Below are 14,206 nucleotides of genomic sequence, written 5' to 3'. Positions count from 1 at the left end.
GGTGTATAGCAGTATGAGAGAAGGGTGGGGCAGAAGCTGGTAGGTGATGGGTGAACCAGTTGGGAAGGGATTGGAAAGGTGATCAAAGGGAGAAGAAAACAAGTTGCACAGGTGAGTGTGTGGGGGAGAGGAACATCAGAAACATTGAAATATCCCCAACAAGGTAGAATCACAGATAGATCGAGTGGTGAAGAAGGCTTTTGACATGTTGTTCTTCATCATTCATGAAATTGTATTGAAATTGGAATGTTATCTTCCAGTTATGCAAGGCTTTGGTGAGGCTATACTTGGAGTATCACATTCAATTTTGGACACCTGCCATTGAGCTGTTAAGTTGGAAAAGGTGCTGAAAGTACTTATGTTGGTGCCATGACTTGAGGGCCATGGTTCAATGAAGAGTTTTGGAGTGCAAGGTCTTTATTCCTCTGAGTACTAGAGGCTGAGGGGTGATCATATAGAGTATAAAATCATAAAGGGAACAGGTTATGGGAATCAACAACTAAAGGATATAGGTTTAAGGTGAGAGGGGATAGATTTAATAGGAACATGAAGGGCAACCTTTACAGCCAGCTGGTGAATATAGAACATAGAACATTAAACGTAGAAGAATACAGCACAGGAACAGACACTTTGGTCCACAATGTCTGTGCCGAACATAATGCCAAGACCAACTCTTATTTACCTGCGCATAATCCGTATTCCTCCTTTCCCTGCATATCCATGTGCTTATCCAAAATTCTCTTCAAAGCCTCATATCTGATTCCCCCCCCCCACCATCCCAGCCAGGACATTCCATGCACTCACCATCCTCTGTATAATAATCTTGCCCGCACATCTCCTTTAAATTTTGCTCCTCTCACCTTAAGCTGTGCCCTCTAGTATTTGATATTTCTCTCCTTGGAATAAGATTCTGAATGTCCACCATACCTATGCCTCTCATAATTTTATATCCCTCTATCAGGTCACCCTTCAACCACCGGTGCTCCAGAGAAAACTATTCCCCAAGTTTGTCCAACCTCACCCTGTGGCTAATACCCCTTAATCCAGTCATCATTCTGGGAAACCTTCTCTGCACCCTTTCCAAAGCCCCACATCCATCCTGTTTGGGGTGAACAGAACTGCATGCAATACTCCAAATGCGACCTAACAACAGTGGTATAAAGCTGCATCATGACTTCCTGACTCTTGTACTCAATGAAGGCAAGCTTACTATATGGCTTATTTTCCAATGTGTTGCCACTTTTAGGGAGCTATAAACTTTGACCCTAGTACAACCCTTGCTATATGGAATGAGCTGCCAGAGGAAATGGTTGAGGTATGTACAATAACTACATTTAAGAGAGATTTGGCCAGGAACATGGATAGGAAAGGTTTTGAGGGATATTGGCCAAATGTGGATTAATGGGACTTGCTTAGATGGGGCATCTTGATTGGCATGGAGGAGTTGGGCTGAAGGGCCTGTTTTCATGCTGTTTGACTGTATGACTCTAAGGTATCATGGGCTACATTGCTCTGAGATGCAGGAGTAGTTGATACAAATCCAGATTGGGGATATCACTTGGCTGATCGTTATAGGTGGTTCTCTCCTGAATATCCTGTCAGTGTATTTAAAACAAATTATTTTAATATAAATGTAGCTTTATTTGTTCTTTCAGATCACTCAACCTTCTACAGTCATTGCCTGACAGTTCCATCGAGATCCTATCTGACTACTCCACAACCGAAGAGTTCCTCTATGGCCAGGTCATTCCACACAATATAGACAACTTGATTTTCGTCACCAAGGTGAATCCTTCAGTAAGAGCCAAGCTCATCGATTCTAAGACTTAGTCGGGCACTTCAATCACAATCAATCACAATCACAATAATACTTGATAAGCCAAGTATATTTTGCAGAATACGAGGAATTTCATTTGCCAAGTCAGTCGTACAAATAAAATGCAACGGAAGACACAAAACACATTTTAACATAAACATCCACCACAGTGACTCCTCCACATTCCTCACTGTGATGAATGGGGAAAATGGTGGAGTGAAGTCAGGGTTTATATGTGGAGCTCCCAGGGTGATTTTGAATATTTTCTTTCATTCACAATTGGATATTCTGTCCGTTTTTCAGAATTTATTTTTGCTTTTGTTATTATTTGTGGGTTCATGGTACCCACGTCCAGTACTCCTCGCTGATTATCTCCCTTCATTTGCAGGGTCGCTTTGTGATACTGCGACTGGTGAATCTCGCTCGCTGTCATTCCTACCACACGCTGATTGCCCAGGAGCTGCCCTTCATCAAAAACATTGACCAAGAAAAAGAGTCGATCAGTGAGCACTGGGGATGGTTGGCTGCTTGGAGGGCTGATCTGTGAATGACCCTTAAAATAGACACAAAATGCTGGAGTAACTCAGCGGGTCAGGCAGCAACCCTGCAGTAGAGGACTGTTGCCAGACCTGCTGAGTAAAGGGCCTGTCCCACTTGTGCAACTTTTCAGCATCTGTCTTCTATCCCCTTAGTTTGGTTCAGTCAATCACTGAAACAAACACTGGAATCCAAATTTTTCTTTATTTGTAAACGGTACCGTGGGGGCCGGACTCGGATCCACTCACTCGAGACCTCACCAGCCTCGTGTAAACAGAAGAGAAGACAACCGGCAAGCCCCAACTGAAAGATCATCCTTTTATACCCCTATAACTAACGGCGCGGAAATACAGGGGGAGGGCAACCCCTACCGATACCGGAGAGAAGATACATGGACTGACAACTCCTTCGCCCAATCATATAACAGTACCTGCAAACATCTTCATGCATAGCAACAAAGTAGAAACATCTTTAGGACAATAAGAAACTTCCAGGTGCAGGCCACCCTTCTGGACCAATCACAAGCATGCATTAAGCGTCAGTGTTCTGGAGCTTCTGCAAAAGCCCAGACTTCAGGGCAACCAGTGGGTCACAGGTGTAGAAGCTTCCTGAAACTTCTGCAAAGTTCCAGACTTAGTGGAGCCAGGTCCAGCAGCTTGCAAAGTGATGTCATCAGCCCATTTTACTTCGGAGTCACGTGAGTGACTACGTGAAGACCCCGCCAGCACGCATGCACAACATAGCGTCTCACGCAGTGCAACAGCGACGGGCTCTCCCGCAAAAGAGTTTAAAACGGGACCTCCAGGTAAGTAAAAACTTACTCTGAGGTCGTATTTGAAAAACCCGTGTTGTGATTTATCGTTATAGAAAATATGAACAAGGGAAGACAAATGAAGAAGGTCGTACCCCGTCCGACTGCGACGGCCCAGGAGGGTCCCACCAGTGGGGAGCGACCGGCAGCACCTGGACCGCACTCGCTGCGGTCCACAGTCACCGACAAAATTTCTGTACAGCTGAGCCCAGCGCCGTTAGCTGCACAGCTCGAACAACTGCAGCGGGCTGGAGGCAAGGCTAATCAGAAGTTGGTCCGGCCGGTTTACTCCGATGAGTCCGGCACGGTAGACTCACCGCTCGAGAGCGGCAGAGGTAACCGTTTGGCCCGCATGGAGCGGCTAATGGAGCAAATGCTCCAGCGGGACTTGCTCCGGGAGATGGGGCAAGCCCGCCAAGGGATTGCAAGCACACCCGCCACAGTGCAATACCCAGCACTGGCCATCGCATCTCCCTCAGCAGAGGGGAGCGTTGGCTACCAGGGGTGGGCTGGTCAAGAACAGGGATCATTGGCTGAAGATCACAGTAGTATGCTGGGGGTGCAGGAACAGGAAGAGCGCTGGGAGTGGTAAACTGCTACGCCGTAACACCGCAAGCGGGACAGCCGTTACAGCCCAAACTGGCGGCTAGCATTGACTACCTGTCCTTTAATCCACTCCAAGAACAGGTAGTCAATGAGGCGATGGATCTATACACGCCTCCAGAAAACTGTATATCGCTCAATGTACCAGCTGTCAATAGCCAAATCTGGGGGTACATTGGGCTGGGTATCCGAACCCAAGAACTAAAACAACAAAAAATACTGAAGCTCCTGACGTCAGCTATAACCTCATACGCTTGTTCCCTGGGCGGTATCGATATGACCAATAACCAACAAGACACCCTGGCTCTGCTGTGTAACACACAGTATGAGATCAATAACCTTCGGAAAGAAGCCATAAGACCTGCCCTCAACCCTAAATTTGCAGGGCTGTGCAAAACGCCAACCTCACAACCACAAATCCTGTTATTTGGCAAAGATCTACCAAAGCAGGTAAAAGATCTGGACGAGGAGTCCAAAGCACTTGGACTCATGAGGGCAGGATCCAGAACGAGCAGGACCATGCAATCCAGACAGCAGCACCCCTACGCATCTACCAGTAGGCGTCTACAACATGGTACTGGTGAAAGCATAGGTCCCGCATATCATCCCCGGAAGTCTTTTTTAGGACAGGGCCCAGAGCGGACCCCATGGAAGATGCACCAGCACCACCTCGACAGATGAAGAGCCGGAAGCCCAGGAAATGAATATTCTACTGGTAACAATGGAGGTAGGTGGGTCTGGTTCCTTCCAGAACATAAAAGGTGCAGAGCCTTTACTAAGGGAGGTTACACCTGTTTTTGGAAGCATGGAGGACTATCACTCTCGACAATTATATACTACAAAGTATTCAAGGATACAAAATTGAATTTATTCAAAAAAGTATGCCACCAGTTCAGCATGCACCCCACAGGGAGTTTACCCTCTCACAAAAAGAAAAATGCGAGGGACAGACAGAACTGGTGAGACAACACACAAAGGGAATCATAGAAAAATCGGAACATGACCCTTTGGAATTCGTATCAAATATCTTTACTAAATCCCAAAACGATAGTGGATGTCGCATCAACATTGACTTAACGACATTGAATACTTTTATCAAATATATACATTTCAAAATGGAAACATTTGTTACTGCCAAACAATTGATTTCCAAAGGACACTTCATGGCATGCATCGATTTAAAAGATGTATACTATTCAGTACCCATTCATAAGGCTCATCGTAGATACCTAATGTTTAACTGGATGGGGCAACTATGGCAGTACAAATCGTTGCCTAATGATCTAACATCAGCCCCTAGACTATTTACCAAGATATTAAAACCAGCCCTGGCAATACTAAGAAAACACAAACATATTTGCATGGCATATCTTGATGATATTTTGATAGTAGGCAAAACCCTGGAATTAGCTAAATCAGCAGTATTAGCTACTAAACATTTATTTGAAACTCTGGATTTGTCATACATCCAGATAAATCTAAGTTGACGCCATCCACAACTATGGACTATCTGGGATTCACAATTAACTCAGTCCACATGTATGTAACGTTGCCAAAAAAACCCCCAGCAGAATTGGCACAAGCCTGCAACAAATTAATGATTACCAATCAACCAACCATTCGACAAGTGGCAAGAGTAATTGGGAAATTAGTAGCAGCATTTCCAGCTACCCAGCTTGGACCTTTCCATTACCAAAACTTACAAAGAGCAAAGGTGCAAGCGCTAAAACAACATGCAGGTCATTTTGACCGAACCATGAAATTACCAGCTAAAGCAATATCAGAATTACAATGGTGGAAAGTGAACATTTGGCATAGTTCCAGCCCCATCGTTATCAATAATCCAACATTCACGATATAAACGGATGCTAGTGCTCAAGGCTGGGGAGCAACTAACACTATATCTAGTATGGGTGGTAGATGGAATACTCAAGAATCATCACTCCTACAGACACTGGGTATAAACTATTTGGAAATGTTGGGTGTGTTTTATCGGTTAAAAGCTTACTGTTCAACTATGCACCATTTGCATGTCCGCTTACAAATTGACAATACCACAGTGGTGGCCTACATTAATCACATGGGCGGGATAAAATCGATATCATGCGATAATCTGGTCAACACAATCTGGCAATGGTGGGTCGACAGACATATTTGGCTATCAGCAACTTACCTACCAGTGGCAGACACCAGGTCACGCAAATTCAATGATAACACCGAATGGATGTTAAACCCCAAAGTATTTGCTGAAATTACAAAGCAATATGGAACACCAGATATCGATCTCTTTGCATCCCGACTGAATCACCAGGTATCAACATATGTCGCTTGGGAACCAGACCCTGAGGCAGCAGCGATGGACGCATTCTCGCTGAGCTGGGGAAAACTATTTTACTATGCCTTTCCCCCCTTCTGCCTCATCAGTCGGGTACTATGCAAAATACAGATGGACTCTGCTTCAGGTATTTTGGTAGTACCCGACTGGCCTACACAAGTTACTTTTACTATCTGGGAGCTGTTAAAACAGAGCAGACCAAGAACTTCAGGACTAATTATGGAATTCCGGGAGCACCCACCGTTTATGTGTCATGACACATCTGCTACAATACCTCAACACAACCAAAGAACCCCAAGGGAGAGAAAAGGCACTATGGGTCAGCTACAAAAAGCCACATGGTCGGGTGTTGGTACAAACCATCTCGAGATGGCTCAGACAGATATTGGGAGCTGCTGGGGTGGATACTGACATTTACACATCTCACTCCACCAGGGCAGGATCTACATCGGCGGCTAAGAATATGGACGTGCCATTGGACCATATCCTGGCAACAGCAGGGTGGTCCACGGAAAGAACTTTCCAAACGTTCTACATAAGCCGATTGTTAAACCTGTATTATTTGCAGAGAGGATTTTAGATTCTGCAAATATATAATTTAAGCACGGGGGAGCGTTATTTCTTTGTTTTATTTTAAATAAATATTGTTATTGTTTTATAAAACAGATTCGTGTTTAATTACGATAATATACTTCCTCCCTTGGATGACTTCGGCAGTGAGTGAAGCATGGACTGTTACATGGTTTGAAATCACAGAGCTTTAAAATCTTCACGTAGTCACTCACGTGACTCCGAAGTAAAATAGTAAGATTAAACAAGCTTACCAGTTTGAAGTTTGATCTTTATTTTATGAGGAGTTACGATGAGGGATTACTTGCCCTCCGTTCCCACCCTCAATTATAAAGGTCAACTGGTATCTTAGTTCTCCTTATCTTTACTATGTTTATTTCAATTACCGTGTTTTCTGTGATTCCACACTGCTGCTTTGAAGAATGTCGTGCATGCGTGCTGGCGGGGTCTTCACGTAATCCCTCATCGTAACTCCTCATAAAATAAAGATCAAACTTCAAACTGGTAAGTTCTCGTTTAATCTTACTATTCTCACAGACACCCACTTGCCATTTCCTAAGTACCCAAACCCCTGCATATTCACAATATTATCTCTAGCTCAATCACATCTTTCGATGACATTGACTGACTGTTTAAGGGAGCACATACTCCTTTGATGATGGGGAGGTCACTATCTCTGACCCCAAAGTGTAGGGGTAACCTAGAAATAGCTGGCCTCTGCTGACATTTTGAAGAATCAAGATTGCTGGAGTTTTGTTAGATGATGTTATTGCAAATACTGGGAGCAAAGAGGTTTCACTGAGCTGAGGAACGGTTACATTGTGATCACAGTCAAACAGGCTCAAAGGACCCGTTGGTCTCCTCCATATCCTATCTTCCCAGAAACTCAGAAGAAAACATCACCACTGCCCATCACCAGAGAGTAGAGAGTACCTGAGAAAGAGGCGGAGACAAAGTCCCCGACAACATTTAATTAATGTTAAATGGGCACTTGAGTCATCTCGGGATTGACGGACATGCGCCAAGTGCTGGTAGATGGCATTAATGTGGATAGGTTGGCATGGACGTGGTGAGACAAATGGCCTGTTTCTATGCTGTATGTCTCTATGCCTCTACACTGATGATGATGACATTGACGATGGCTGACTGCAACTGGATAGTGTTGACACACTCAGAAAGTTGTCAAAGGGATTGGCTGAATTTGTTCAACGTTTGAGACCAACCTAGTCTATGAGTAATGATTTCCTTGCCTGTTTCACGGTGTATTTCATTGTTTTCAATGATAGGTACTTTTAAAGTCGACAAAAGTTTGCTGAACTTGACAAGTCGAAGAGCTTCACTGTATCAGCAACAGAAATTCACGACTGGAATGTCAAAATTGAAAGGGAAGAAATTGAATACGTCTGAGTCTTTTACCCGGTACCGTCCAAGCGTGAACAAGGGAGATCTTGACATTTCTCGTCTTAGCTCTATGACTATACTACCAAGCCCTGCCGATTCACAGCAGTATCTGAACATAATATCAGACGCGTGGAAAATGCAAAAAACGGGCAGGTACATTTACGTATGTATATTCTGCCATATACAGCATCGCATTTATGCAAATGCCATATTTATATAAAGAGCTGAAAGGTGTAGGGAGGGGAGAGGGGTTATGGAAGGAGGTAGTGACTGAGGGTAGGGGAAAGGAGGGAGAGGTGAGGGAGGGAGTGGGGGAGGGAGGAGGAGAGGGGAAAGAAGAGGGAAGGTGAAGAGGAGTGGGAGGGAGTGCTGGGGAAGAGGGGGGATGGAGGAGGATAGGGGTAGGAAGAGGGATGGCGAGGTGCAGTTGGGGGAGGGTTGCCGTGACTCGCGACACAACGGGGATCTCTAGTTTCACAACGGGAACCCGACAGCCGCGCCTGCGCAGTTGGGGGCTATGGGTCAGTGGTGGAATCTTACCTTGGGGGACGGGGCCCAACGAGTCCGCACCTGGTCTAGTCTCTTTTAATCTTTCCCCCTCTCACCTAGTATTTAGTATTTCTACCCTGGGGAAGACTAGCTACTATATCTATGCATCTCATACTTCTATATACTATTTGGTCTCCCCTCAGCCTCCGATGCTACAGATATAACAATCCAAGTTAGTCAAACCTCTCTCTGTAGCTAATGCACTCCAATCTAGGCATCATTGGCAAACCTCTTCTGCACCTTCTCCAAAGTCTTTGCATCCTTCACATTCATTAGAACTGCACACGATAAAGAACAGGAAACCTGGCTTGATTAAGAGGCCTGAATAGGGGCGCAGAGTGATCTTGGAGGGTTTTAGGTTTGGAGAAGGTTTGGGTGGAGAGAGTGCACTTTATAGTCAAGAACAGCTCAAAAACAGGCTCTTCTACCCACCCACCGAGTCTGTGACAATCAACAACTATCCACTTCCATTGATTCTACTCTAACCCATTTTAATCTCCAAAATTTCCCATTCCCCGCAGATTCAGCTACACATTAGGGACATTTTTACATTGATTACTTAACCTAACCTGCATGTCTTTGGAGTGTGGGAAGAAACCAGATCACCCTGGGGAACCAAGATGGTTTCTCGTTGGGTGAATGTGCAAACTCCACACAAGGACAGCACAGAGATCAGGATTAAACTGTGGTGCTGTTGAGACAGCGGCTGTACCACTGTGCGGCCAATTGACAAGGACTCCAGTGATATTTCCTCTGTTGTTGTGCGTGAGATCTTCCATGCCCTGAACAATCAAACCTTGGTTTAACATTCACAGCCCACTTGGCCCCGTGTCAGACCATTTTAGCGCCAGCTAAGGCTGATACAGCTGCTTCTGTTGTGAAGCAGTCAAAATCGTAAAAAGAGCTCAACTATTTCAAATGAAGTGTAACCGATAGATCTGGAGCTCGCTCCTTTAATAAAGCTGAGAATACCAGAACAATTACATTTTACAGACTTGAGATCATTCGTTTTTTAAAAAAAGAAGGATTCTGAAGGGAATGGAGCAAATTCAGGGAAATGGAATTAACCTACAGAATAGCCCCCAAATAATGGGTTTATGGGGTAGGTAGCCTTAGCTATCATGCACCTGTATATTAATTATTTCTAAACAAAGAAATAACAGAGGGCTGAATAGTTATCACTTGTTGGTTCTATGTGATTGTGGAGAAGTGCCTGTGAGGCACCCTACAGACCAAAGTGTTCACATTCCCATGAAATGTTTCAATAGACAGGAGTAGGCCATTCGGCCCTTCGAACCAGCACCTGCCATTCACTGTGAACATGGCTGATCATCCACAATCAGTACCCCGTTCCTGCCTTCTCCCCATATCCCCTGACTTTGCTATCTTTAAGAGCTATCTAACTCTCTCTTGAAAGCACCCAGAGAATTGGCCTCCACTGCCTTCTGTGGCAGAGAATTCCACAGATTCACAACCCTCTGTGTGAAAAAGTTTTTCCTCATCTCCGTTCTAAATGGCTTACCCCTTATTGTTAAACTGTGGCCCCTGGTTCTGGAGTCCCCAAACATCGGGAACATGCCATTCGCTTTACATAGAACATAGAAACATAGAAATTAGGTGCAGGAGTAGGCCATTGGGCCCTTCGAGCCTGCACCGCCATTCAATATGATCATGGCTGATCATCCAACTGAGTTATATGGTTATATGGTTATATGGTATCCCGTACCTGCCTTCTCTCCATATCCTCTGATCCCCTTAGCCACAAGGGCCACATCTAACTCCCTCTTAAATATAGCCAATGAACTGGCCTCGACTACCCTCTGTGGCAGAGAGTTGCAGAGATTCACCACTCTCTGTGTGAACTCAGCTTTCTTCACTTGCTGTACCTGCATGCTTACTTTCAGTGACTGATGAACAAGGACCCCCCAGATCTCATTGTACTTCTCCTTTTCCCAACATGACACCATTCAGAAAATAATCTGCCTTCCTGTTTTTGCCACCAAAGTGGATAACCTCACATTTATCCACATTAAACTGCATTTGCCATGCACCTTCCCACTCACCCAACCTGTCCAAGTCACCTTGCATCCTCATAGCATCCTTCTCACAGTTTACACTGCCACCCAGCTTTGTGTCATCTGCAAATTTGCTAATGTTTCTTTTAATCCCTTCATCTAAATCAATGTATATTTTAAATAGCTGCGGTCCCAGCACCGAGCCTTGCAGCACCCCACTAGCCACTGACTGCCATTCTGAAAGGGGTCTGTTAATCGCGACTGAAAGTCCAGGTACACTACATCCACTGGCTCTCCATTTGTCCATTTTCCTAGTTACATCCTCAAAAAATCCCAGAAGATTAGTCAAGCATGATTCAAGCATAATTTCCCCTTTGTAAATCCATTCTGAATTGGACCGAACCTGTTACTGCTATCCATATGTCCACAGTACTACCAGTGTAGCCTCCGATGACTATTCCTTGGCTTCAGGTAAACGGCCAAAGCAACATTCCGCCAGCAGTCGCGCACAGATTACCAAAGCCCTGGCTGTCGCCGTCTTCATGCAGATCGATTCAATTCTACCAGGAGAGGTTTTTGTAAGTATTTTCTGTGGTGCTTCCATTTTGAAAGTGCCCTAAGATCTCTGATGGATTAAAAAATCACACTGCTGACTATTCCCTTGCTATTTATTGAAGTCACTGTGAGATGCAGCGCAGAAACAGGCCATTTGGCACACAGAGTCCATGCCGAACATCAACCACCTATTTGGTATTGATTTTTTATTACCACTTGTACCGAGATAAAGTGGCGTGCTATCCAGGCAGATCATGCCGTACATGATTGCATCAGGTAGTGTAAAAGAGAAAGAAACAATGCAGTATACTATTATTGGTACAGAGAAAGTGCAGATAAGAGAGAGTGCAAGGACTTCAATAAGGCAGGCTCATCCTCAGCTGATGAGAGGTCTGTTCAAGAGTCTAACAGCAAGAAATCAAAATAAATATTTTCATAGATTTGTTGGAACATGCATTCAAGCTTTAGTATCCCCTGCCTGATGGGAGTGTGGAGAACAGAGAATAACGAGTTGTGGGTTTTAAATATGTTGATTGTTTTTCTGAGGCAGTGTAGATGTAGTTGATTGGAGGAGGCTGGTTTGTGTGATTGATGCGACTGCGTTCACAACTCTCTGCAGTTTCTTGCAGTTTTCGACAGAGCTGTTGCCAAACTAAACTGTGCTGCATCCTTGTGGGATGCTTTCTATGGTGCATCTGTAGAATGAATCTTTGGAGACATGTCGAATTTCCTTAGCCTTCTGAGAGAATAGAGGTGTTGCTATGCTTTCTTGACATAGCGTTAATGCGGTTGAATCTTGACAAATTGTTGATGATACTTACATACACCTGAGAAATTGAAGCTCTCTACCATCTCCACAAACACTGTTATACAGATAAGGGACAACCAGTTCCTTTGTTTTACTGACGTTGATGGAAAGGTTATTGTCGTGCTCACTATCTCCTTCCTGCACTCTGCTAGGGAAAGCTGCAAAGCCAGAATCGATGGGGACTTTTAAAAGACATTTAGACATGGATAGTAAAGATTTGTTGGGAAAAGGGACAAATGCAGGCAAATAGATCTAGCTCAGTTCTAAAACGGCGGCATGAACAAGTTAGGAGGAAGGGCCTGTTTCTGTGCTCGATTACTCTATAACCCAGAGGATGGTTGGAATGTGCCTGAGAGGAGAAGGGCAGGGACTTTCAATAGATAATAGGTGCAGGTGTAGGCCATTCGCCCCTTCGAGCCAGCACCGCCATTCAATGTGATCATGGCTGATCATCCCCAATCAGTACCCCATTCCTGCCTTTTCTCCATATCCCCTGACTCCACTATCTTTAAGAGCCCTAGCTAGCTCTCTCTTGAAAGTATCCGGAGAAACCGGCCTCTGAGGAATTTACCTTTTAAACCTACGCTGCACACCCTCAATAGCAAGAATGTCCTTCCTCAAATTAGGGGACCAAAACTGCACACGATACTCCAGGTGTGGTCTCACTAGGGCCCCCCTATACAACTACAGAAGGACCTCTTTGCTCCTATAGGGTGATTTCACCAAAGGTCAAATGAGCGTAGATCCCCCCTCACGTGACCGAAAATTTTAACTGGAGGACATCTCTCAGTTTGGTACATGTAAGTGAATGGGGAAACACGCACTTTCCCACCCGTTAAAAACATGGAAAACGGCCGATATTTGAGCTGAAATTTTCTGTGCTAGTCGGGGTGACCGTGAAGCACAGCGACCTAAATTTTCAGGCAAAAAAAAAGATAGAAAGTGAGGTAATTACAAGAGGGAACTGAAGGTAGAAAGCGGCGGAAGTGAACAGCTGACAATTGCCGTGGTGATTTTAAGATCCAAAATATCGGGAATTATCGCGTTTGCTCGCTGAATTTCATCAAAAGTAAGGCATTATTAACTTACTTTTGATGAAATTCAGCGAGCAAACGCGATAATTCCCGATATTTTGGATCTTAAAATCACCACGGCAATTGTCAGCTGTTCACTTCCGCCGCTTTCTACCTTCAGTTCCCTCTTGTAATTACCTCACTTTCTATCTTTTTTTTGCCTGAAAATTTAGGTTGCTGTGCTTCACGGTCACCCCGACTAGCACAGAAAATTTCAGCTCAAAAATCGGCCGTTTTCCATGTTTTTAACGGGTGGGAAAGTGCGTGTTTCCCCATTCACTTACATGTACCAAACTGAGAGATGTCCTCCAGTTAAAATTTTCGGTCACGTGAGGGGGGATCTACGCTCATTTGACCTTTGGTGAAATCACCCTATACTCAACTCCTCTTGTTATGTAGGCCAACATGCCATTCGCTTTCTTCACTACCCAACCTGTCCAAGTCTCCCTGCATTCTCATAGCATCCTCCTCATAGTTCACACTGCACCTCAGCTTTGTGTCATTTGCAAATTTGCAAGTTACTTTGAATCCCTTCATCTAAATCATTGATGTATATTGTAAATAGCTGCGGTCCCCACTAGTCACTGCCTGCCATTCTGAAAAGGACCCATTAATCCTTACTCTTTGTTTCCTGTCTGCCAACCAATTTTCTATCCATGTCAGAACTCTCCCCCAATAACATGTGCCCTAATTTTACCCACTAATCTCCTCTGTGGGACTTTATCAAATGCTTTCTGAAAGTCCAGGTACACTACATCCACTGGCTCTCCCTTGTCCATTTTCCTAGTTACATCCTCAAAACATTCCAGAAGATTAGTCAAGCATGATTTCCCCTTTGTAATTCCATTCTGAATCGGACTGATCCTGTTACTGCTATCCAATTGTGCCGTTATTTCACCTTTTATAATTGATTCCAGCATCTTCCCCACCACCGATATCAGGCTAACTGGTCCATAATGCCCTGTTTTCTTTCTTAAAAAGTGGGATAACATTAGCTTCCCTCCAATTCACAGGAACTGATCATGAATCTATAGAACATTGGAAAATTATCACCAATGTGTCCACGATTTCTCGAGCCACTTCCTTAAGTACACTGGGATGCAGATCATCAGGCCCTGGGGATTTATCAGCCT

General features: G+C 44.5%; 1 protein-coding gene across 1 annotated transcript in view; it reads left to right on the top strand.

Moving 5' to 3' along the window:
• Positions 1–14,206, top strand: part of LOC129698931 (cyclic nucleotide-binding domain-containing protein 2-like) — a 46,800-nt gene that overhangs the window by 20,472 nt on the left and 12,122 nt on the right. The window contains exons 9-12 of the mRNA XM_055638412.1: positions 1,656–1,785; positions 2,205–2,319; positions 7,959–8,226; positions 11,068–11,215. Of these exons, the coding sequence (XP_055494387.1) occupies positions 1,656–1,785; positions 2,205–2,319; positions 7,959–8,226; positions 11,068–11,215 (661 nt within the window). The remainder of the gene's footprint in view (positions 1–1,655; positions 1,786–2,204; positions 2,320–7,958; positions 8,227–11,067; positions 11,216–14,206) is intronic.

Source organism: Leucoraja erinacea, chromosome 7, assembly GCF_028641065.1.
Source record: "Leucoraja erinacea ecotype New England chromosome 7, Leri_hhj_1, whole genome shotgun sequence".
In the NCBI taxonomy this organism is placed as follows: Eukaryota; Metazoa; Chordata; class Chondrichthyes; order Rajiformes; family Rajidae; genus Leucoraja; species Leucoraja erinaceus.
This window is presented reverse-complemented; position numbering and strand designations above follow the sequence as displayed.